Source organism: Rhipicephalus microplus, chromosome 1, assembly GCF_043290135.1.
Source record: "Rhipicephalus microplus isolate Deutch F79 chromosome 1, USDA_Rmic, whole genome shotgun sequence".
Lineage (NCBI taxonomy): Eukaryota > Metazoa > Arthropoda > Arachnida > Ixodida > Ixodidae > Rhipicephalus > Rhipicephalus microplus.
The window spans coordinates 215,010,105-215,033,798 of NC_134700.1; the positions used below are offsets into that span (position 1 = coordinate 215,010,105).

The 23,694-nt window shown below is 44.4% G+C and overlaps 1 protein-coding gene across 2 annotated transcripts in view; it reads left to right on the forward strand.

Moving 5' to 3' along the window:
* LOC142806778 (sodium-dependent multivitamin transporter-like) overlaps positions 1-23,694 on the forward strand; it is a 59,763-nt gene that overhangs the window by 17,584 nt on the left and 18,485 nt on the right. For both annotated transcript variants that reach the window (XM_075891296.1, XM_075891297.1), the window contains exons 3-13: positions 2,937-3,002; positions 6,157-6,208; positions 7,678-7,745; positions 8,693-8,847; positions 11,405-11,545; positions 12,605-12,734; positions 13,573-13,661; positions 14,296-14,408; positions 16,196-16,263; positions 20,485-20,571; positions 22,122-22,303. In XM_075891296.1, coding sequence (XP_075747411.1) covers positions 2,937-3,002; positions 6,157-6,208; positions 7,678-7,745; positions 8,693-8,847; positions 11,405-11,545; positions 12,605-12,734; positions 13,573-13,661; positions 14,296-14,408; positions 16,196-16,263; positions 20,485-20,571; positions 22,122-22,303 — 1,151 coding nt within the window. The remainder of the gene's footprint in view (positions 1-2,936; positions 3,003-6,156; positions 6,209-7,677; positions 7,746-8,692; positions 8,848-11,404; positions 11,546-12,604; positions 12,735-13,572; positions 13,662-14,295; positions 14,409-16,195; positions 16,264-20,484; positions 20,572-22,121; positions 22,304-23,694) is intronic.

Here is a 23,694-nt window from a genome sequence, read left to right on the forward strand (position 1 = left end):
AGGGAAGGGTGGAGCTGGGAAGCTTGCTTGCTTGCTTGACCCTTTACAAGTGGCTTGTGCCCACTATGGGGGATCAGCAATTTTACCTGGTGGTTAAAATTAGAAAAAAAATTTTAATCTTGGATGACGGAAATTGAAATAACTGATCGTCTAAGGATTGTATAAGTATAAAAGCCTAATATCCAATACGATAAAATTAGTGAGAATTAAGAAAAAAAAGCCTTCTTTGCTTTTCTTCAGTGTCGTCTTTCACCCTCTTTTCGTTTTTTTTTATTTTCCAGTTTTTTGTATTTTTTGTTTTTATATCTATTTCTATTTTGCTTCCTATCCCGTTTAATTTTCTTTCTTATTTCAATTTTATGCCCGCTTTACATGAAGTGCTCCGCTCTTCATGTCATCGCCAAGACACTCGAGGAACAAGAGGAATGGCTTATTTATGGTGCGCTGACTCGAATAAATTTGCTAGGTGTATCAACTGCTAATAACTCGTTATTCAGTTTTCCCTAGACAAACGATCTTTGGTCACAGGGAGGATACACAAAATAGTCAAAATATAAAATTACAATAATTCATAATTAAATTTACATTAAAAAATTCACCTCTAACTTATTTTAGCTCTTAAAAACGACTAATCATAAATCCAGTATGTATGATACACCCAATTCTTGGCCGATCCCCTTGAGCGTGTAGGTGCCAATATTCTCATCATCATCATCAGCAGCAGCAGCAGCAGCAGCATCATATCGACTGGGTGTGATCTATGAGAGTACGAAAAGAAGATAAAGAAGTGCGCACTCAAAATGCTACTAAGTGCCTTGGCCGATCCCCCTGAGTGGGTATGAGCGATGGTTGTGGATTCATTTTCATCATCGTCACCATGAAATGCTACTAATACTATATGCGGTCTTGGCTGCGTTCAGCCAAGCGACGACACCTCTATGTGACAGCTTGTCCCTTAAAGTGTCCCACCCTTATAAAATCACAAGGACGCCCGTAGAGTTGCCCCCACGGAAGGCCTCCTGCCCCTAACGCGGGTTAGCGGAGCCTACAGGAGGCATTGCAAGGTTCCTGCACTTCGCCTGGTTTTGCAATGCATCCGCTATAGGCCCACCATTTGACCAAGGGACGATGTAATATTATGAAGTCATCATGCGATGTCACGTAATGGACGTTATTGTGACATCATGATGATGATGTTAGGGCGATCAGCGAAGTCATCATGACGTCTTGTGTTGGCGTAATCACTTGATTGTTTTCATATCACATCTGTTAGCCCTGACACCGACGGTCAGTCATCCCATTTGGTGGGGCATCTCAGGTTATCACCTCAAAAGGGAACGCATGAGATGGAATGTACGCAATTCCTGTTTCAAAGAAATGTGGGTAACGGAATATGCGCGGCATGCATATGTCTCGCTAAGCAAGCCACAAATGCGAGAAGCTCTGCATTCGATTGAAATCTAACAAAGCCACTTTATCATCTCGTTCACATAGATTGCACATTACGTTTTAGCTAATTATTGAGCTTCAAATGTTTGAGTTCTTCCTCCTAAGTATACAATGCCTCATAACTGCAATGTCAGTTCTTTGCGAGGTATCGCTGCGAGGAAACGCGTAGTAACCACCTTTTGATTATGAGAGACGCCGTAGTGGAGGGCTCCGGAGATTTCGGCCACCTGGGGTTCTTTACCGTGCACCCAAATCTGGGCACACATGATAACAGCCACAAATGCCCCACGTATGTTTCTGACGCAACGTGCGTTCTTGTAGTCACATTTACCAGCGCTCCGCACTGTCTTTATGTCATGGCTGCTTGATCTGATTGATATGTGGGGTTTAACGTCCCAAAACCACCATATGATTATGAGAGACGCCGTAGTGGAGGGCTCCGGGAATTTCGACCGCCTGGGTTTCTTTTAACGGGCACCCAAATATGAGCACACGGGCCTACAACATTTCCGACTCCATCGGAAATGCAGCCGCCGCAGCCGGGATTCGATCCCGCGACCTGCGGGTCAGCAGCCGAGTACCTTAGCCAATAGACCACCGCGGCGGGGTCGTTACTATCTTGGAGGCACGTATTGGAAGGTGTGTATCAAGAGGGCGTGGAGTGCAAACGTAACCTCTTAGTGGACTTGGAGTTAGCGCACGTCTAAAGGCACGTAAATGTATATTCTGATATATCTCTGTCGCAGTTAAAGTGGGTTTCTTTGTAGTCCCTTCAATCCAATTGTTAATTGTTTTGTTTGATTACAATAATTTCACTAATGTCAGTGTTGACTCATGCTTAAGTCTAAGTTATGCAGCTAACTCTGTAATCACGGGAAGTGCAGGCTTTTTTTTTCTTACTGATCGTTCGGTGGCACGGAGTTTAAACACTATGTCGTTTGGTTCACATACGCCGAATTTCTTATATGCAAGATTCACGGTGTCATGCCATATCACACCTGTTTCGTTGAGACCGGTGTGGTGGCGGTCATTTCTCAGGTGTTTTAGATCTGACTCCAAATACGATGACAGATGCTTAGCAATGGGTTTGTTTTCTGCTCAGCCCACTTACGGTAGAAATTCCCGCCTCACATGTGTTTTTGTGCCCCGAACAGAACGTCTGTACCTTCTATGGGTGACTTCAAATGGGGAGGGGGGGGGGGCGAGATTTATCTTGCAATTGGTTCTGCACATGTTTACCGAAACTTCGCAGTTCAGCGAACCATTGCACTATGCGAATATGTGGGGTGTCACCGATACGCTATAGATGGGAAGGAAAGAGGTGTAAGTTTAGAATTTTTTGGTTAGACCCAATATTAAAATTCTGATTGATACGCTGTTCTCAGTGATACGCTAGATGGTGTTGATGTAGGACATCTTTCAGAGATACTTGTTACTTTACCCTTTCAATTATTTTTGTGCTTATTGCCTTTTTAATATTGTTACAGTACCTGGAATTGCGCTTCAATCGGACCGTGCGAATGGCTGCTGTCATCCTGTATATGTTTGAAATGGTAAGTGCTAATATAATGGTTCGAATGTCAGTGAAAAAAAAAGGGAAGGAAGGGGGTGGGGGGAAGTTGCTACATTTTTCAGCAATGTCAGCAAACGCTGTCACTCGCTAATTGAGGCTTCTGAGAAGAGGTTCATTATCATCAACATGAGCCTGACTACGTCCACTTCATGACAAAGGCACCTCCCACGATGCGTTAATGTACCCGGTCTTGTGCTTTCTGCTGCCCCGTCATAGTTGCGAACATTTAAATCTCATCAGCCCACCTAATTTTGTCTCCTTCTCATGCGTTTACCTTATCTGGGAATCCAGTCAGTCACCCTTAATAATAGTGGTTATCCTGCCTACGTGCAGCTTGCCCAGCCCATGTACATTTCTTCTTTTTGATTTCAACTATGATATCCTTAACCCAGGTTTGTTCTCTGACCCACTCTGCTCTCTTCTTGTCTCTTAAGGTTACACCTATCATTTTCTTTTCCATCTCTCGCTGCGCCATTCACAGTTTAAGCTATACCCTCGTTGTAAGCATCCAGATTTCTGCTCCGTAGGTTAAGTACTGGAAAGACGCAGCTGTTAAATACCTTCCTCTTGAGTGTGAGTGGCAGGTTATCATTCATGATTTCAGAATGCTTGTCGAATGGGATACAACTCATTTTTATTCTTCTAGTTATTTCGCTCTCAAGATTCGGCTCCGCGGTTATTATCTGTCCTAAGTAGACATATACCTATACAACTTCCAGCGTCTCTCCACCTATCGAAAAGTGTTGTTTTCTGCCGAGATTGTCGCACATTACTTTAGTTTTGTGCGTGTTAATTTTCAGATCTACTTTTCTGCTTTCCGTGTCCGATTCTGTAATCGTGAGCTGTAATTCTTCCCCTGAGTTACTCATCAAGACAATGTCATCAGCGAATCACAAGTTACTAGGATACTCACAATTAACTCTTATTCCTAACTCTTCTCTATCTAGGGCTCTGAAAACCTCCTGTAAACGGGCGGTGAATAGTATTGGAGAGATCGTGTCTCCTTGCTTTACAGTCTTCTTCATTGGGATTATGTCACTTTTTCTTTATGGATAACTATGGGGCCGTAGATCAACTGTATATTTCTCCCAGTATGATTATGTAGGGTTCGACGACACCCAGATTTCGTAGTGCCTGCATTACTGCTGATGTCTTGACTGAGTCAAACGCCTTCTCGTAATCCACGAAGACTATGTACAGGGGTTGGTTCTATTTCGGGCATTTCTCTATCACCTGATTTATATAGTAAGCGTATAGTCTATTGTGGAGCAGCCTGTGCGGAATCCTGCTTGGTCCTTTGGTTGCCTGAACTCTAATGTCGGTCGCCTTGATTCCATTAGCTAGTATTTTTTTTGTAAATAGTCTGTAGAGAACGAACGGTAAGTTGATCGGCCGGTAATTTTTGAAGTCATTGACGTCTCTTTTCTTATAGATTAAGATGATGTTGTCTTTCTTCCAAAAGATCAGGTTAGCCAAACATTGTAGCGTAGTACGTGGCCTGGATTTTGCAACTGATTCTCAAAGTTAGCGCGACATTATTCGCTGTTCTGTCGACAAACGATGCCGAAAGCCCAAATTACCACGCCATAAACACAATGTTTGAGCATTGTAAGCTGAACAGTTACTGTGGCCGCCACAGGGTGCCACCACGTACCGATGCGCTCACTCATTATCCCACATAAATTAAGCCATAAGTTCGAAGAAAAACTACACAAAAAAAGAAAGTGCTTGAGATCATAACGTGCCCTGATGAAGAGACGCATGGTTTTTGCTCCCTCATTGTCTACCTTCCCCCATGCGTAGCTTTAAACGCGCTTACCGGTACGAAAGGATAGAGAAAGCTCTTGGAGTATGCGGAAAATCCCTGTAACTCCGCTCGAACTCGACTGATTTTGAAATTCTTGGGGGGCACTCAAATAGTGAGGCAATCAATTTTTTTTAATGGCATTTAACATTGTTGAACCTCTTGGTTAATATCGAAGGTGAACAAAGCATTGTATACTGACGAAATAATGTTCGGCCAATGCAGGGGCAGGGAGGGGTGAGGGGGTTGACCTTAGCGGAGGATTCGAAAGGAATCTCGAACTCCTCCTGGATTCAATTTGTCGTGAGGCTGAAAGCATAGTTCATGAGCGTTTCAGTTACGCGCTATGATTTCATGTTCACTTTTCACATTTTTTTGTTATTTACAGCTGCCTTTCATAGTTGTCAGCACTGAAGTGCTGCTTGAATTATTTTAAAACAGGCCCGTTGTACTATGATCAATATATATGTTCGATACTATGCAGATGTACTAAGATCGATATAGAGAACAGCCAGCAAGCAGCGAGACTTCTTGCCTTTTTAAGTGCGGCTGTCGTAGGGCGTCATTGCCGCTTAACGCAACGCAGGCCACATAAAGCCAACAGCAGCCTATTGAGCGTGCACCAAAGAGAAACCCTCTTACTCTTCTTTTTCTAGAGCCTTGATGATGATATAGAGTGATGATGACATTATTGATGTGGCTAGGGAAACAGGAATAACACAAACCACGCATAAAAACTGAAAGAGGAAGTGAGCGAGAAATGAAAAAGAGAAAGGAAAAGATTGGAAGAAAAAATAGATACAAAGAAGAAAACTGGGAATACTGGAAAAGAAAGCAAGAAAGAGTGTAAGGAAGAAACTGATAGAAATCTGAATGGGAACAAAGAAGACTTCCTATCTTCCCCTTCCTTAGGGTTTTGCATCACTAAAGCAAAGCTGCCTTCATTTTTTCAGGTGCGTTATTTTGATAAGTGGGAAAGATTAGGACCAATTGAAATAGTGGGATTCAACATTCCGATAGCGCAGAGTGAATGTGGGAGGACACTTTAGCGGAGGCTTCTGAAGTAATCTCGAACTCCTGGGTTGCACTTATCGTGAGCTGACAGCATAGCAGTGCGTGAGTGCTCTTCAGTTTAGCCCTGTGAATGCTCTCATGGCCGACGGGAATCGTACCTGCAACATTCAGCGCCGCAGGGCTGAACGGCAGGCAAGCATTTGAAGTGGACAACAAATGAAATGCACAGTGGCCAATCGGGCAAACAAGTAATGAAACGGTGAATCGGAAATAAGACACTTATTTACCAAATTACTTCTTTTTTATATCGTTTCAGACAATCTACATCGCTATATCTCTTTACGCTCCGGCATTGGCACTTTCTCAACGTGAGTAATGTGAAACGTTTATTAACTTCCACATTCGCATTACATCCGAACACTGGCTCGTGTTTATACCCCTGATGACAAGCTTAATTCTTGAAGTACTTAATTCGAACAATCCATGGGTACGTCAATTAGATTAGATCTACGCCACAAAGCGGCTGCAGTGACAGAGTGGGAGCCATTTTGTACGCGGAGTATCTTTTGCTCGGGCCTATGTCCCGTGGCGTCGGCGTCCGCACTCACACTACGCATGCGCAACTCTCCTCCTTCCCTCTTTCTCTAACAGCTGCACGTTACTCTCTCCACTTCTCTCCTACCACCTCCTTGCGCCTCTCCTGCGTTCTCGCTTCTGCTGTCGCGGCGCGTGCGCCACTTTCATCTTCTAGTCTCCTCTCCTTCAAGTGTGAATGTAAAGCGGGTGCGCATGCTTGCCCCCTCCTCCTGCTCTCCTACGCTCCACTCCTCTCTCATCTCGCAACGCCGACACGGGCAGCATCTGTTAGTCTACGCTCGCTCCCCCTTACCATGCTCCCCCCTCTATCTCCTCTAGGCATCTCTACCCGCGGCGTGTGCGCCGAGTGTGCTCTAACGCATCGAGTGAGTCAAAGCTTTAACGCACTCGGTTAGTTTCGTTCTGGAAATTCGATGATGGATCTCTGAAACCACACGTGATTTTCTCCATTCTTCAAAACTTGGCTCACCATAATTTGTGGCACAGATATTTGCCATGGAGCTACCTCCATAAAATAATAATAAAGAAGTTATTTCAGTTAATTTTATCAATTATTCGTTCCTAAGTGATATAATTAGTGGCAAATGTTTTTGCCTCGGCATGAAATTGGCTGTGAAGCTGATATGTGCCTAGCTATTATAATTTTTAAGGAAAAATTTATATTGCTGAAAAGAGCACCCCATATATAGGCACTGTATTTTGAACTCCAAGGTAGTGCCAGTGCGAGATTTCTTTTGTGCTCTGCTGAACAATAAAAATTCATAGCGTGCGCGTTAACTAAAAGTGGACTGCGGGCCCCTGTGTCCAAAAGGTATCTTCTGTCTCTCAGTGCCTATTAGCAGTGATTTGCATGCTTTAGTAGCAAACACCCTCCATCACTGCGCACTTTACGCCTACCCAGCTTTCTTTCTTGTGCGACGCCGTGGTGAACACCAGCTTCAACGCCGCCACCAGTGTAAGCGCTAGCGCCCGCTGCATCGCATTTACACGTTGTTCCCTTTAGCGGGAGATGGTGTAATGTTTTGTTACGCTTTTTCTACGCAACGTGAATACGAAACAGGTCAGCCACTTCTGGGGATACGACTTGCACCTTCACGACGGTGCATGAGGTTGGACATGATAATACCAAAATGTGTACGTAACTAGAGCTTGTCACTAACGAACCAACTTTAGAGATCATGACATATGGCATGATACAAGGTGGCCTGTCCTAACACTTCGTCGTGCATTCCCGTTGCAGTAACCGGAATGACACTGTGGTCAGCAGTCGTGGCCATCGGACTGGTCTGCACCGTTTACACAAGCGTCGTACGTGACTGCTTTTTTTTAAATGATACTTTTACACTTACTTTGTGGGCATGAGAACCGTTTGTCCAGTGTCTTATGCTGTTACTCTTCAAAAAAAAAAAACCAAAATCATGTATCGAAAAGTTCGAGTGCGCGCACTCACTCTCAGTGTCGCATGACTAATGAGTACAACAATCAATGCTCCAATATCAGTCAATTCAAAGGCTCCATAAAAAACCCACCTCTCTTTTACAGTTAAGTTCAGATATTGCTCTGATGTAAGCGTCACGCCTTCAAAATTGTAAAAGGGTGATGGGACACGTAGGACAGGTGGTATGAATTTGTGTCGAGTTGAAACGGCTGCCTATTGTTGTTTTTTTTAAGTTGTGCCCCTTTTTTTACACAATACACGAGCCTCACCTTTGAGAGAACCAAGTGATAACCTTCAGCGTGAGCCCATAGCATAGTTGCTTCAGCAAGGGTAAAGAGACGCGTGCTATAAAGGTCAAGCTCTGATCACCTGGAGTATATTATTCTCAAGAAGGCATACATTTTTCGGTATTCGTTCATAATGAAGCAGACAGGGTATGGATTGTTCGAAAGGCAAGAGCTTTGCTTAAGTTGTAGTAATATTAGACAAAGCGAAAGGCCGCGCCCGGGCACGTTTACCTTCGGCTTTTTGTTCCGTTTTCGCTATTTATGTGTCATTTTTATCTATTTCTTTTTAGGGCATAGGGCGTCATAATTTTTATGTAATGCAAAGGTATACAATTCAATTACGAAGGTATTGTGATTGTATACGCATTCTAAGTGAAACACTTTTGGGGGGGGGGGGGGCGGTAACCTTTCTCCGAAAAAGTTTACCCTTCCCCCTAAAATATACCCTTCCCCATAAAAATGTTCAAACTATGCCCCTGTTCTGTAAACTGACGGGCACCGCAATGAGTGATGTCGTTGCCTATTCGCAGGGAGGTATCAAAGCAGTGGTACTGACGGACACTTTCCAGGCAGTGGTGACCGTGGTCGCCATGGTGGTCGTGATAGCTCTGGGCATGTATCAGCTGGGAGGACTGCGAGCGGTCTGGCGGACGTCCCTCAGCGGAGGACGCGTGCAATTCGACGTGTGAGTCACTGTGGCAAGCTTTTTGCGCCTGCGTGCGCGACTCAAACAAGCATAATTACGTAAATAGTTTCCAGCGTCGTGCCGGAATTATCGCTTTTGTATAATTGACACACACACCAAGACGCAGCCTAACTTTCTGAAAGTGCTGAATGAACAAATATTCTTAATTATAGTACCAATGCTGATAACCCGCACACACTTGACTTCGAGTATTGCTAACGGCTATTTTTTGGTATTTATTAAGTGACTGGGCGATGAAGCACTGCTGTTCTCAATAAAACAAAACAATAAAAAGGAAGTGAATGCTTTCAAGTGCTTTGAATCTGGCATTTAGACTACGTAGCTTTCGAAAGTAAAATGATGACTAAACGTTTGAGCCAGTTTCAACCAAGGAGGTTTAAATAAATATGCTTGAGTGGAGGCCGCCTATGCATACCAATGAGGTGCAGTGAAGCTGTGGTGGCGATCTTGTCATAGGCAAGATAAGGAAGCCAAAGCGCGCCCGCCACTTCTTTCCGCCGTGGTTTTGACGGTTATGGAGGGCATTAAGTGGTAAATTGTCAAGAATAAGAACTCAAATGACAAACAAGAATACAGTGGACCTTATTCTGTTTTTTAAGCGTTTTCCTTGCAAACATGTACACCGACGAAGGGCATGTAACGCTGGTTTTTAAAAAGAAGCATATTCGTGAGAGCCCAGCTCACTTTCTCGGCATTCATTTTCTTGTTTAATTTATTCTTTTATTCTTCATGTGATGGAATATTATGCATAAGTAGATTTCGACCACTTTCTTTGCATGGAATATAAAAGTAGGTGTACCAAGTTTCACATGTACAAAAGGATATGCTGATCGAAAAAAAAAAAGTTGTATGTATGAGGGAAAACTGCAGTGAGCCCCTCCCCACTAATCTCCGAAACAGGCTTTTCATTCTTGACCTCTTTTATTTTCGCTTGAGGATAAAGCCTAGCTCTTTTAGTTCCCTACAATTTCTCTGTGGTAGAATTTTCTTTTGGAGCTGTTTGTTTTAGGTTCTCTTAGAGCACACAAACCATTTTTTTTGTAAGAGCTGCCGTGTAGCCGATGCAACTCTCACATCTTCAAGTTGAGTACATATAACGGCACCAATAGAGTGGTGCCGTATACCCGTAACCGTATCCCTCGTAACCGTATCCAACCGTAACCGTATCCCTCGGTTAAGGTTTTTTTTTTTTTTGCAGTTAGTTGCACCACAAACATTGCACAGTTCAGACACTGTTTTTTGCTCACTGCACTTCAAATAACAAAACAAAAAAGCACGAATGTAAAAAAAACGACAGGCCCCTGTGCGTTGCCCAAACAATGTAAGCTGTCCTCGTAATAGTGAGTTAAGCTTCTAGTTAACACAACTAAAAAGCAGGGGTGTAGCCAGAGATTAGTACACCGGGCCCGTGCCACCCCCCCCCCCCCTCCGTCACCTCGAAATTATTTTCGCCATGGCATAGAGAGCAAATGATGGTCATTTAAAGAGGGGTTGCCCCTCCCGAAAAGAACAATGCCCCTCCCCCCCCCCCCCCAAAAAAAAAACATTTTGGCTACGCCAGGTTTATGACCAGGCTAGTTAGTGAAGATCCATAATAGCACAGCGCACTCACCTCGTCCGTGTCCTGCACTGTGAGCTAATCTGGCTATGCCCCTGCCAGTAATCAAAAACGAAATGTCCGAGACGCCTATTTAATTTTAACGAATAGTTAACTGTGCATTATTCTCCACTCGCTTACCACTCTAATGGTATAAACAAGCACAAGGATGTGTACCAGTAGACAATGCAGGTGTTTTAAAAGCCCGTCTTGCTCGTCACAGTCCAGCCTGGTTGTAACGATTCGACAAGTGTCTCTAACATCTATGATCGCTGTATTTTCGCTGCCAGTCATCCCGTGATCTAATGACACAGTTGTTCAACAGCACGCCCCGAAGGGCTTCGAACATTTGGGTATGTTTGGTTCCTTAAGAAACACATTAGAAAGAAAATAATGACTGAGATATTTGAACACAGGTTGAGAGCTATGAACATGCATGTGTTCCGGCATACAGTTTTCATCAAGCTCGAAATATGATACTCACAAATGAAACATTATCCCAAAACAACTTTTCGCTTGACCTATGTAGCCTTAGAAAGGCACGATGTATTCAATTTCATTACAACGTCTGGATACTAAAACACCAGCGAACATGAGGAACATATGTGCGCCTGCAGCCGCTTGACTTGCGGAAAAACGCGCTTTCTGCCTATGGCAAGATGGCGGCGCGCGGCTTCACTTGAGGGCCGCCTCCTTCACTCCAGCAAATACTACTTTAACCTCCTTTTGTTTCAACACACTGCCATGGATGATAATACAGGTGACTGTAATGCCTAAGGGGGCGCTGAATATAACGATAGCGTTGGTGGTGATAGTTACTCTGGCACAGACCAAGTCATGCTTGCCACTTATAAGTTCACACACGCTGAAACACATGCACTTTATAACCAACGTTAACATGCTAGACAACTAACAGGAGCAGACTCGTTTATTCTTCAGTATCGACCCAAACCCCACGGTCCACTACACCGTATGGGGCCTGGCTTTTGGATCTTTCTTCACGAACACTGCCAGCTACGCGACCAATCACATGATGGTGCTGCGCTATCTCACAGTGCCGACACTCAGCAAAGCCAAGTTGTGAGTATCCCTCAGTATATGCGCATTTCATCACCAATAATTACATTGGTAATAGGTCAGTCAGAACTACAAAAAGATATCAATGCATAAAGAATTTGTCGCAGAAATAATTTTGCGTATCTTTTAGTAAAGCGGTATACTATGTATGCTTAAAATAGTAAGGCTCAAAAAAAGGTGAAAAAAAAAATACTATTTACAAGTTAACCCTCAATGTGCAACCTAGATCCACACTTTGGGCGAAGGCTTTCGCTTTGAAGCGCTGGTGGAATGATGGAAGCCCAAGGCTAGGCCAAACTTACATAAGTACTATAAGACATCTGTTGTGTAAACAGCACAATAAAATCTTTCGATATAAATGTATTATCACATTAATAGAGGTATATTTACTATTCAGTAACAAAAGCTCATAAGCTATGCTATTTGAAGTGTTTGAAACAAGTGAAACAAGTGTCCGCTGGGTCTAGTTGCGAAAATGACGATCGTGTCATGGATTGTGCAGAAGGCTAAAAGAAATCATGGGCTAAATCTAAATGAACATCAAGAAATTCCTTGTTTTCCTATTTATACAGAACCTTGCACTTAAATAGTTTTTATCTCAAATATTTTTCTGGGACACGCTGTTAAATTGTGCCGTCACACGTTCCAGTGAATCAGGGAAACACGCGCACTAGTTTGCACCACAATGCGTGCGGATTCCCTGGCCGATCAGCATGTGAAAATCCAGATTACCACGCTCTATATGAAATAAGAGAGCAATCATGGGTTTGGGCGCACTTTTTCTTTTTTTTTTTTCTGAGGTGACCTGTCCTATAGTGTTCTTGCCATTATTTTTCTCGGGACTATAAAATGAATTTCTTGTCACTGGTCACTTACTATGGAATGGCCATTCAGGTACAGCAGCAGTGTCCAGTTTTTCCCTGATGTTGATTCTAGTATATAGACGCCTGACTTTTCTTAGGCAGTCTTCGTGGCGCCTTATTGCTTTTCGCCTGCGGTTCTTGCTTCAAAATTCTGTTGATTTTCTTTCTCACTCTTCTGTTTTTTTTTTCTTGTCGACAGCGTGGTCTGGTTCAACTTTCCTCTGCTGTGCACAGTGCTCTCACTGAGCAGCTTGGCCGGGCTACTAGTCTACGTGAAATACGCCAGCTGTGATCCCGTGGCAGCTCACCAAATTTCCACAGAAGACCAGGTGAGTTTTCCAACACGAATATATCTATAAGGCTCTTCGGGCATTGAGAAATAAGAAACGTGTGTGTTCAACGACGTAGACGCACCTCCTGTCTTTCATTGCGTTTGGTACCCGAACTCGAGCTAAATCCTTTAACTCGTCCTTTTATAATCACGCCCCGCTTTAAAACAACAGGACCTTTCAATATGCTTCTGTTCTCTTGTTTCATTATTTGTGTACACTTATATAAAAGTTTGATACCTCGATAATTCGTAATGTAGTCGACGAACGTTATTGTGTGGCAAGCCTTGTTTCGGCGACAAGGCCCGGTGCACGGTTTTCGAAAATCTACCGTCGCCTTTAGTGCACTCTTTTGGCAACACAAAAATTACGCCAACATGTCCGTACATAACGTTATCTCAAAGACACTTTAACGTAAGGTCCTGCATTTAATGCGAAACGAATTGGCTTGTTTGTGGAAAGTTTCAATTTTGGGTTTCTTACAGTCTTTGGACACATTTGTCAATATTACTGCAGCTGGCATGCATATTTGTGCGCTCATAATAGTCTCCAATCGTGCTAACATTTAGGGATGTGGGTATTCAACTGTAAGAACTTCATTTTCTACAATAAATTTGAATAATTAAAACACATCCTTTGACCTGCATTACATGCAATAAACTTTCGGAGATCATAGACAGTGCCTCAATGTTGTGATCGGAGACCATAGACAGTGCCTCAGTGCAGTGAATTTTAGTAAAACAGTCACGTCGTTTGCAGCAAAAATTACCCGACTTTATTGGTTCTCTTCGTGAAATGCCGCACACTCTAAAGCTACCGTGTCTTTTCTTCTGTGTAGCTGCTGCCATACTTTGTGATGGACGTGCTTGGAAAGATGACCGGCGTTCCTGGCCTGTTCGTGGCTGGTATATTTGCGGCCTCACTGAGGTGAATGAACACCAATTTTGTCTCGGGGACTCAATTGACTTTTCATATACCATTGTGCTGGTTAAATGAAAACAATGGTAAAATAACGAGTTTCATGTATGTCGACGAGAAAGGTGTGACCTGCCTCGTAAGCTAAGAAACCTTTCGAATAGCAGCTGGACACTGCTCAAAATTTATGAGAACTCTTTCGCCTGTGTTTAGGTTTACAGCACAAAACATCTGCATGCAGTGGCGGATTTTGTGCTTTAGTCCATGTGACCGATAGGTATAAGACTTTTCACTTTTCATCTCTGCATTATACTCAATTTAAAAAAAATACGTTACTGAATTCTCGTAAATAAAAAAGCGTCTAATTCAGACCTTCTTGTTGTCAAATGAGCCAAAACACTTTGAATGTTTGCTTGTGTACAGTACAATGATTTGAGTGCCCTCTGTTTATCCGGTATTGTTATGGTAGTTTAGAACTATCACTGTCTTTTACTTATGTTATTGCTCTGTGAGAAAATATATCCTGTGCTGTACAACTTGTTGAGTATCTCACAAAAGCGTCATGTAATATGAACAGATTTTTTTCTATCAGTTTTTACAAAGTATTCGTTCATCCTATTTATGTATCATTCTCTTGCCTTTACAGCTCCATATCGTCTGGAGTCAACGCCTTATGTGCGGTATCGTACGTGGACATTATTTCCATCATCAAGCCTGACATTCCGGACAAAACTGGGGCCAAGATTATTGTTGCGCTAGGTGGGTATTGACGGGTTGAACTTTTCTAACCTAGCTCTAGAGTACACTCGTGCTAAGTGAGGTGACATCTTTCAGTCACAAATTATAGTTCAATTAAGAAGAACAAAGCCGATGCACAAAAACCACGCCCGTTATAGGTCACACTCAGACAGTCCCAAAACGTTTTACAATTTTCGAATAAACCTTCGGTAGTTACACCTGGTTTATCGACTTGTCATGTATGCGAGGCGAATTAAGAAGGTTCCCAGAATGGTGGTTCAGCCTGCTCATGTTAGACATATATGGCAATGCTTACCTAATCACCTTCGAAGAATCACTTGTCTGCGCGTACATTTGCACCATCGCCCCTGCAATTGTCGGAAGCAGTGATGGTAGAAGGCTTCTTTCGGAACCGGTCAGAGCTTCCTTCGCATTCGTCTTGATGTCCTTCATGGTTGCAAAGCGCACACCCCTGAAGCCAATTTTCAGAGTATGGAACAGTCACAAGTAACTTGGATCGAGATCCGGCAAATGCGGTGATTCGGACGATCGAAATGCTTTTCTTGACGAGGAATAGCTGCGCAACAAGCTATGTGCTGCTTAGTACGTTATCGCGATACCACTTTCCTCTACGCTTGCACTTCAAACCACATAGCGAGCCTTTCCCAGAACGTGCACGTAGAAATGGCCAGTCACAGCCTGTCCAGGTAATGCTAGCTCATGGTGCACCATACCATCGATGCCAAACAATGAAACAAGCGTCACTTTAACAAAGCGCGTTCTTTTCTCGCCCATTCCCCACTCCCGAGCGATAACGCTACTCCTAGTAAAAACCACGTACTATCGGCGTCGAATGATACCCGAACAGCGGCAAGCATTGATTGATATGTTTGATGGACATGTGGGGTCTAACGTCCCAAAACGTCTGTATGATTATGAGAGACGCCGTAGTGGATGGCTCCGAAAATTTCGACCACCTAGGGTTCTTTGACGTGCAACCCAAGCTGAGCACACGGGCTAACAGCACAGCGGCAAGCATTAGGAATGGCGAAGTGCGCGTCGTTCATGGCTCGAAGCGCTCCGGTTGGGCAGCACTGCGCATATCCATTGTGACGACTGGACACGCCCACTGTACCATTGCTAATGTTTGCTTCTGTTCGTATTCATTTGAAGGCAATATTACAAACTCAGAAAACCATCCTGTTCATGTGTGTCGCCTGAAGGCATGCTTTGTGTGTGAAATTATTGTAGTATCGCATGGAGTGAACAATGAAATAACATTGACTAGCTGATACAGCACATGCTCACGGTCTGGAACGCGACACTTACGGCTGAGCAGTAGGCGTGTTACGTTGTCCACATACTTACATACAAGTGACTTCGTTTCTACGGTTTTCAGTTCGTGTTATATAGGCGTAGTTTCGACTCAGAGGCTCACATCATAGCCAACGTTCCTGTTAGCGGCCAGACTTCGTAGAAATATTCATTCATTCATTCATTCATTCTTTATTTATTTATTTATTTCCAACAAGTCTTTCACAACCAGTTGGGGGGTCCCTCAGGCGAAAAGCGGTTGAAAAACCCCTTGAGAGTGCCTGAGGCCCCACGTACATGGCAGAAGTTTCGTAGTTATCTAACGTAGTTTGAGCAGTTACATAACAGGCACTGCATGAAATGTTTTCATGTTGCGCTTCAACCAGCGAGTGCTGCAGTACATGTCAATATTCTACTGTTATCTCTTTTTTTTCAACCTGAATGTCACCGTACCGTCATTGACGCTCTGGTCGCTTTGCCTGTTGTGCTCGCAGGGGTGTTCTTTGGCCTGCTGACCATTGGTCTGGTGGCCATCGCGTCGAGAATGGGCAACGTGCTCGCCGTGAGTAGACACTTGCGCTTCCGTCGGCCGGAGTTTGCCTGCTGGGCGTTCGAGAGGTGCCTGCATCGAACACGAATTTACTGTAGTACATGGCGTGCGCTCGGGAAAGGACGCCGCCGTGTGGTGGCGATCTTTGTGTTGCGCGGTCTTTGTTGCATACTGCGATTTACAAATTACGAGATAAACACAAACGCTGTCGGAACCTGCCGGGTGCGCAAACTGTTGCGCCGCACAGATTAGCAATCAACCTTTTATATTTTCTTGCGCTGCCCTTTGCCGCTTTGGTAAGGTTTCTGTAGGAGCCAGGCGACACCTCCTCTGTAGAGGAGCTGCTAAGTGAGAACAAACGCCATTGCCAGAACGGAAGCCCGCGGGATGAGGAGCCGTTTCGTGACTTTTCCGCTATGAGAAGGGCCCATGCGCCGCGGCCTAATAAAAAAAAAAAAAGGCGGACTTCGAAATCCCGCGAAAGTGCATCGCTTAGTGCGTCTAGCATTGTAACGCACATCATGTATCTTAAGGAGGCCCCTCTATAATTAATTGCAACTTGCAGACACGTTACAGAATGCAACAGGAGGTCTAATTTATGCGTGATAAGTGGTGGTTTTGTAAAAACCCAGTCTCTACTTTCCGTTTTATATGCGCAACATTTCTTAGCGAACTTCGGTGACTTTGAATCTATCTATCTATCTATCTATCTATCTATCTATCTATCTATCTATCTATCTATCTATCTATCTATCTATCTATCTATCTATCTATCTATCTATCTATCTATCTATCTATCTATCTATCTATCTATCTATCTATCTATCTAGACGCTTACGTTTGAATACTCTCGTGGTCACCCCTTTAACTTGGCGTAAACCTAAATTAGCATGGGAGGCTAAGATGATTTGACAAATGTGACGCGCTGGTCAAGACATGAATAGTGTCACAATCCCGTCGCGTACGTCGTCAAGCACTTCCCGCCAGACAGTGGCACATACTTATGGGCGGGTATGTGCCACTGGTATGCGGGCATGTGCCGCAGGGGATGGACATTTGTTAGTATCTACCCAGGAACGACGAGAACGTCGTTCGACGAGAACGACGAGCGTTAGGAAATACCCGACATCGGTAGTGTCGACCCAACGAATGCAAATAATAAATGTCAGGGTCCCCTACGGCGTCTCTCATAATCATATGGTGGTTTTGGGACGTTAAACCCCACAAATCAATCAATGTCAGGGTCCCAGCTAGAATCGAACCCAAGCATTCTGTGTGGCAATGAAACATTTTACTACAGAGCTACGTCAGGTTTCGGAACTGCTTTTCAAATAGACGCTATAGTCTTCGTGAAAGATAAATAGTGGTTGCAGTGCTGCCTACCCAATTTTGTAAATATTACATATGTACTCCTTTGATACAGCCGTCACGTCGGGTTAACGTCAAATGTGATTAGTTGACATGCGCTGAAGTTGATTTATGTAGCTGCGTCCAGGTCCAGCATCCTCGCGAGCATCAGTGCTTTATATCAGCTTCTGCTGTTGCTAATAAGCATGTTCCAGTTGACATAGTTGCGTAGGTGCAAACAACTGGTTATATAAACATCTGCAACTCTTCAACATTTGTCTGTGCGTGCAACATTTGTGCATATATTTAGCGTCATTTCATGACGTGTCGCTATAAATAAAAAAAATGCAACATGACCACCTTCCCTCTGCATGCTTCACATAACGTCGATTCCCGGGTACGTGGGATCAGTCGTTTTTTTTTTTTTCACTACTAGTGGCGATTGCTTGCAAACACCGATTAGCAGTGTGAATGAATTGGAGGGCTTAGCTAATATGATTGAAATAGCATGAGACACAAAACCCAATTTCGAGCTCGTTGGCCACTACAGCGCCGTAAAAGCCTGTCAAATATAGGTAAACTTTGTTCACGATTGCAACAGCGTGACTTCGCATTTAGCGAAGAAAAAAATGCCCCAAGATAGGGCACTTGGAAGGCACTGGGTTCGGGCTAGTTGGTGGTGATCCATAACTTAAGGGCACCTAGTTATTCGACTTAGGTCGACTGAAGCTGAGAGGGCTTCTCACCACCACGCATTCAAAGTCAAGTGAGTGGATCTCTCCTCGCCTTCCCAGCACTTCGCATAGGCGATGAATCCTCCTCGCCACTTCTCCTTGGAAGCGCGTGAACGATGTTAGCAATAAGGTCTCGAGCCTATATAAGAATTTCGCGCTTTTCGGCTAGACACTGTAATCGCCGCTTGCGCGTCGTATAAACAAACAAAATGAAATCAGTTGATCGCTCACATTGGCCAGAGAAAGAAGAGATAGGTGGCTGCATGGCAAATCAGTGAAAGAAACAAATCACGCCTGATACTTCGCATAAATGGAAAGCATGCACGCTATTGACGTCACGGGAATCACTGTCTGCGTCACGAAGTGTGCAAGAAAGATAACGCCAGGAAATAATAGGGAGTTGATTGATTTGTGGGGTTTAAGATCCCAAAACCACCACATGATTATGAGAGACGCCGTAGTGGAGGGCTCCGGAAATTTAGACCACCTGGGGTTCTTCAACGTGCACCCAAATCTGAGCACACGGGCCATAGGGAGTTTTAGAATACTGTTTGCAAGCGCTGCGGGCGCCATATGAGATTTAGAATAGCGTTTGCCCTGCTGCGAACCGCAACGCACGATCGCAGCGACACCGTATAGCCTCGAAACCGGCGCTTGCGGGCCACATGCAGGCCGCCATTACCGCACGCAATTTCGGATTTCTTGCGTGCGGTCCGCGAACGCGAACCCCGACTCGTATTACGACGCATGCGCAGTGGCAGCGACCGCACCGCAAGGGCCCGCGGTGCACTATTCTAAAACTTCCTATTAATGCGCCCTTTATGCCTGCGTGCGTGCGTATGTGTGCGTGTGTGTGTGCGTGCGTGTGTGTGCGTGTGTGTGTGTGTGTGTGTGCGTGTGTGTGTGTGTGTGTGTGTGTGTGTGTGTGTGTGTGTGTGTGTGTGTGTGTGTGTGTGTGTGTGTGTGTGTGTGTGTGTGTGTGTGTGTGTGTGTGTGTGTGTGTGTGTGTTAAAGGTTGGTGAGAGGCAGTATATAAAGAACAAAAATGTGGTCTTACTGCTATAGCGTAGTACATAAAGGACCAACATAAACACCAGAAGTGCATGGTTTGTTATAGGGCCACGCACACACGAATAGCCGACGTTAATATAGATCCACATCGATTCGCGCTGTGACCCCGCCCCACCAGCCTGAGTTGTTGAACCATTATTCAGCTCTACATAAAAAGATAAACTGCAAATCAAATTATAGTATTGTAATTGTGACAAATTCTGCCCTTTGTTTGGCGGTTACAAGGGTGCCTCGAAACCTCAGACTTGCCGTTCAGCCTTCTATTAATGTCATCCAACCACAAGATAGAAGGCGAAGCAATGGTTGCTCGGTTTTTTTTTCCGGACATATAGGCGACGTGTTGACGACTCCAGCTCCGGCTAAGGCTCCGTTCCCGAGTTTGAGCGCATTCCACGTGCTTCGAAAAACACCTCGTGAACGCCCCGCGGATGCAAACCCGGAGGATGACGGAAATGTAAGTCGCTTCTCATTGAGCGTTTGTGGAGAGCTTATGCAAGTATACTGCATATATACGTAAGGCGACCACTGAGAGTGGCGCAGTTAACACACATTTTGCAAAGCGCACAGCTCAAGTGAATATATTTAAATGAATTGAGGAGGGCTGTATCTTTTCCCGCAAAATGCTGAGATTTGTATCATATCTTTACTACTACTACAAATTGCTTTCTTTTCCTGCAGAAAATGATTACCGATTATTGTTCACTGGTATCATAATCATATTCGAGAAGTGTACTGAATGGTGGCTAACATATAGATTACCCGTTTCGGAGGATGTAATATGTTCTGGTTGAGACTAATTTATTCGCCATAATAAGCCCCAAAATTCATGGCTAATTTTAATACGCCACCAAGATATCGCTATAAGCTTGATACGGCAAAGTGGACCGTCAATTTTTGTCCGTTACTTCTCACACTGTTAAATACCAAACAAATTTAACATACCTAAACTTTACAGCCGCATAATTTTTTACATCAAAATCACACGAGAAAAGCCACCTCAGCAGCAGTCTTTTTATTTGCCGTATACTGTCAATCATCGCAACGTTCTTGGCGTTTTTCTTCCTTTAACTGCACTTTCCAGGCATCCCAGGTCATCACCAGTGCAATCGGTGGGCCTCTGCTAGGCCTATTTACGCTAGGAATGTTCATTCCGTGCGGCAACAGTAAAGTAAGTACCCTGACAGGCAGTCACTTCAATGCGTTCCCGTAGAAGATAATTCACTACTTGTGCCTAACCTCGAAGCTCTATAAGGATGCAGTCATGCCCTTGTCATTCACTGTATTACAGCACATGACACGTCGTCTTTAATATTTTTGATGGACTCCAGCATAGGTCCAGCAGTTCCTTTCTTTCTGGTGATTTAAAAATATGTACTTTGGTTCAGCTTGATATTAGTTTATCAGCTTGATATTAGCTTGATATTAGTGATAAAGTTCTACACCTACCGCACTTCAGTTCAGCTGCACCGAGAGCAGCTGAATTCGGTTCTTGGTGAAATGAGCATGACCTTACTGATTCACAGCACTCGCACTCAGTGTTAGCCCACCAAATTTTAGTCAAATGGTGCTGATTACCATATTATGAGCAAGTGGAAGATACAAAATCTAGTCCTGCGATGCGTACTGCGAGTGTTCTTTCGTATGATTGTTTGTTCACACTCTTTCAACAAATACTGCAGCTCAAATTGTACACAACACTGTCTTTCTAGGGGCAACATAGGTAAACTTGCTTACTTATTTATTTTGGAATTCTGCAATATAATGATTTGGCTCAAGTATAAGGGGGGTTTCATGTACAATATAAATGCGTCAAATCAAACAATTAACGCAAGAAATGAGCACAGGCAGTTGCGTAGCTATGGGATGGCACACCAGGACCACGCTCCACTCCCGAATTTTTTTCGCTATGGCATTTGCCTGACACCCCTCCCCCTTCAAATCAAAGAGTTGATTCCCCAAAACATTTCTGCCTACGCTGTGAGTACAGAAACAAGGCATTTGCTAAGGATGATTGAAAAATTGTGGACCATTTCCCCGAAATAAACCGTGATGTGATGCGAAGTAGCACCGGTGCGCACGCCATTGACCCGGCTGAAACGGGCGTCGACGCGAGCAAAGAACGGTTTGAAGCGAAACTCGGTGTAGCCTTTACTCGAGTAAACGTTTCTTTGAAACGCAAGGGCATGGTAGGCGGCTTGGGTTTCGTGTAAGTTTTATCGCAGATAAACGAGCAGAAATAGTGTTTCCACTCGACGTTCGGCCAAACGTTGTGGGCGGTGGAGAGGGTGAAGCGAGAGAGAAGCGTGTTGTGAGCAGGCGGAGGAGCATGTGTTGGGAGAAGCCGGAAGCTGCTGAGGGTGAGGGAGAGAGTGACATCAACGCGCAGCTGCGACTTGACCTGCTTGGCATCGTTCCAACTGCGGCGGAGGGAACGCGGCGCGGCGCGTTGTCACGGAGACACGGACGGACAATGTTACGCAGGCTGGTCAAAGAGCTGATTCTCATCTAAACATTGTAATACGACAACCATTTTACAGATGTGGTCATCGAAGGAAAGGAACACAACCCACATGTGGTAGGATCAAAGTTAGCGTGTCGCTCCCAATGGTCAATGTTTATGTCAGTGTCGTAACTTTTTGCAATATTCCAACTTCAGTGACAAACTCACGTTCAAAGTAGGATGTGTGGATAGGTCTCACATATTTCCACCTGGTGCAGGGAGCAATCGCGGGACTGGTTGTTTCCCTGTGCTTCTCGCTTTGGATAAACCTGGGGCAATTCGTCACCTCCATGGTCCTTTCCGGGCCTTCTCCATCCATGGACGGCTGCCCCGCTGAAGTGAAAAATGCAAGTGCAGCTGTTCTGTTCGACGGCACAGAAATCTTGAAGGAACCCAACGTGTGAGTGTCTCATCTGGTGTAAAAACGGGACGGTGTACTCAACAGTCGCCCTGCAACAGTTTTAGAGTGTTCATTATTAATGATAGGACCTTCTAGTATTTTACGCGCTAAGATCCCTGTATGATCAAGAGGCATGTCATCGCGGAAGGCTCCAGATAATTTCGAGTACGGCGGTGTGACCTGTGAAACCCTGCCCTGTGTGTGGTGCGCAATGTGCGTCTCTTTCTCTTTTACTCCTTTACTTCTCTCTTCCCACGTTTAAGGTAGCAAACTGGGCGTAGTCTAGTCAACCTCCTGTTCTTATATAGATTCTCTCTCTGCCCCGCCGCGGTGGTCTAGTGGCTAAGGTACTCGGCTGCTGACCCGCAGGTCGCGGGTTTGAATCCTGGCTCCGGCAGCTGCATTTCCGATGGAGGCGGAAATGTTGTAGGCCCGTGTGCTCAGATTCGGGTGCACGTTGAAGAACCCCAGGTGGTCAAAATTTCCGGAGCCCTCCACTACGGCGTCTCTCATAATCATATGGTGGTTTTGGGACGTTAAACCCTACATATCAATCAATATCAATTCTCTCTCTCTCGAGCAAATGGGTATGTTTAACGTGCACAGACATCGTACAGTGCACACACTCTTCTATTATTTCCCACATGTCGAAATCAAAGTGTATACATTTTGGGTGTGCGTTACACAAGTACGGCAGCACGCAACACGACGGGTAGAAGGAAGCACTAAGCAGTGTGAACGCTTGCTTTTCGGCCAAGTGACTCCTGGAATGTTATATAGGAACGGGAAATTTATGCCAGTATAGGGTCACGAGATCGCCCAGCGGAAAGCTTAAAGAAACTGGGTTTTCATGATGTAAAAGAGACCTTAAAAATGAAGTACGGACCCGGAAATTAAGTAGTCCACATATACTGATGTTCGCGGCACATGAGCAGGCACAGATGTTCTGTGAAAATTTCTCAAGAGCAGCAAGGGTCGATGGCAGACGGATGCTTCAACAACCGTTTTCTTCGTTGAAGTGCAGTGCGCTGAACTATACAGGATGGCCCGAGCTGTGTGAAACTCAGGATCTTTCCGAGCTCGGGTGACACCCCCTTTTGAGTGAACCAACAGTACGGAAATGTCCCCTCAGCTTACTACGTTTCATTGGTTACGATGGAACCCGGCATCGCGTCAAGGACGGTCGACAAAGTGTTTTCAAACCAGAGGCATCTTTTTCTCATTTTTTTGTCGTTCCAGTGTGTGCAGAATTGCACCCATGCAATAAATGTGTCAAAAAAGTTTCCGGGTGACATTTTTAAAGGCAAGGGGTGTTCAAATTTATTTAGAAACTTTTAATGTCCGGACTATGTTCGCTTTAGAATAATCAGCGAGGTGACCTCTGAGATTAG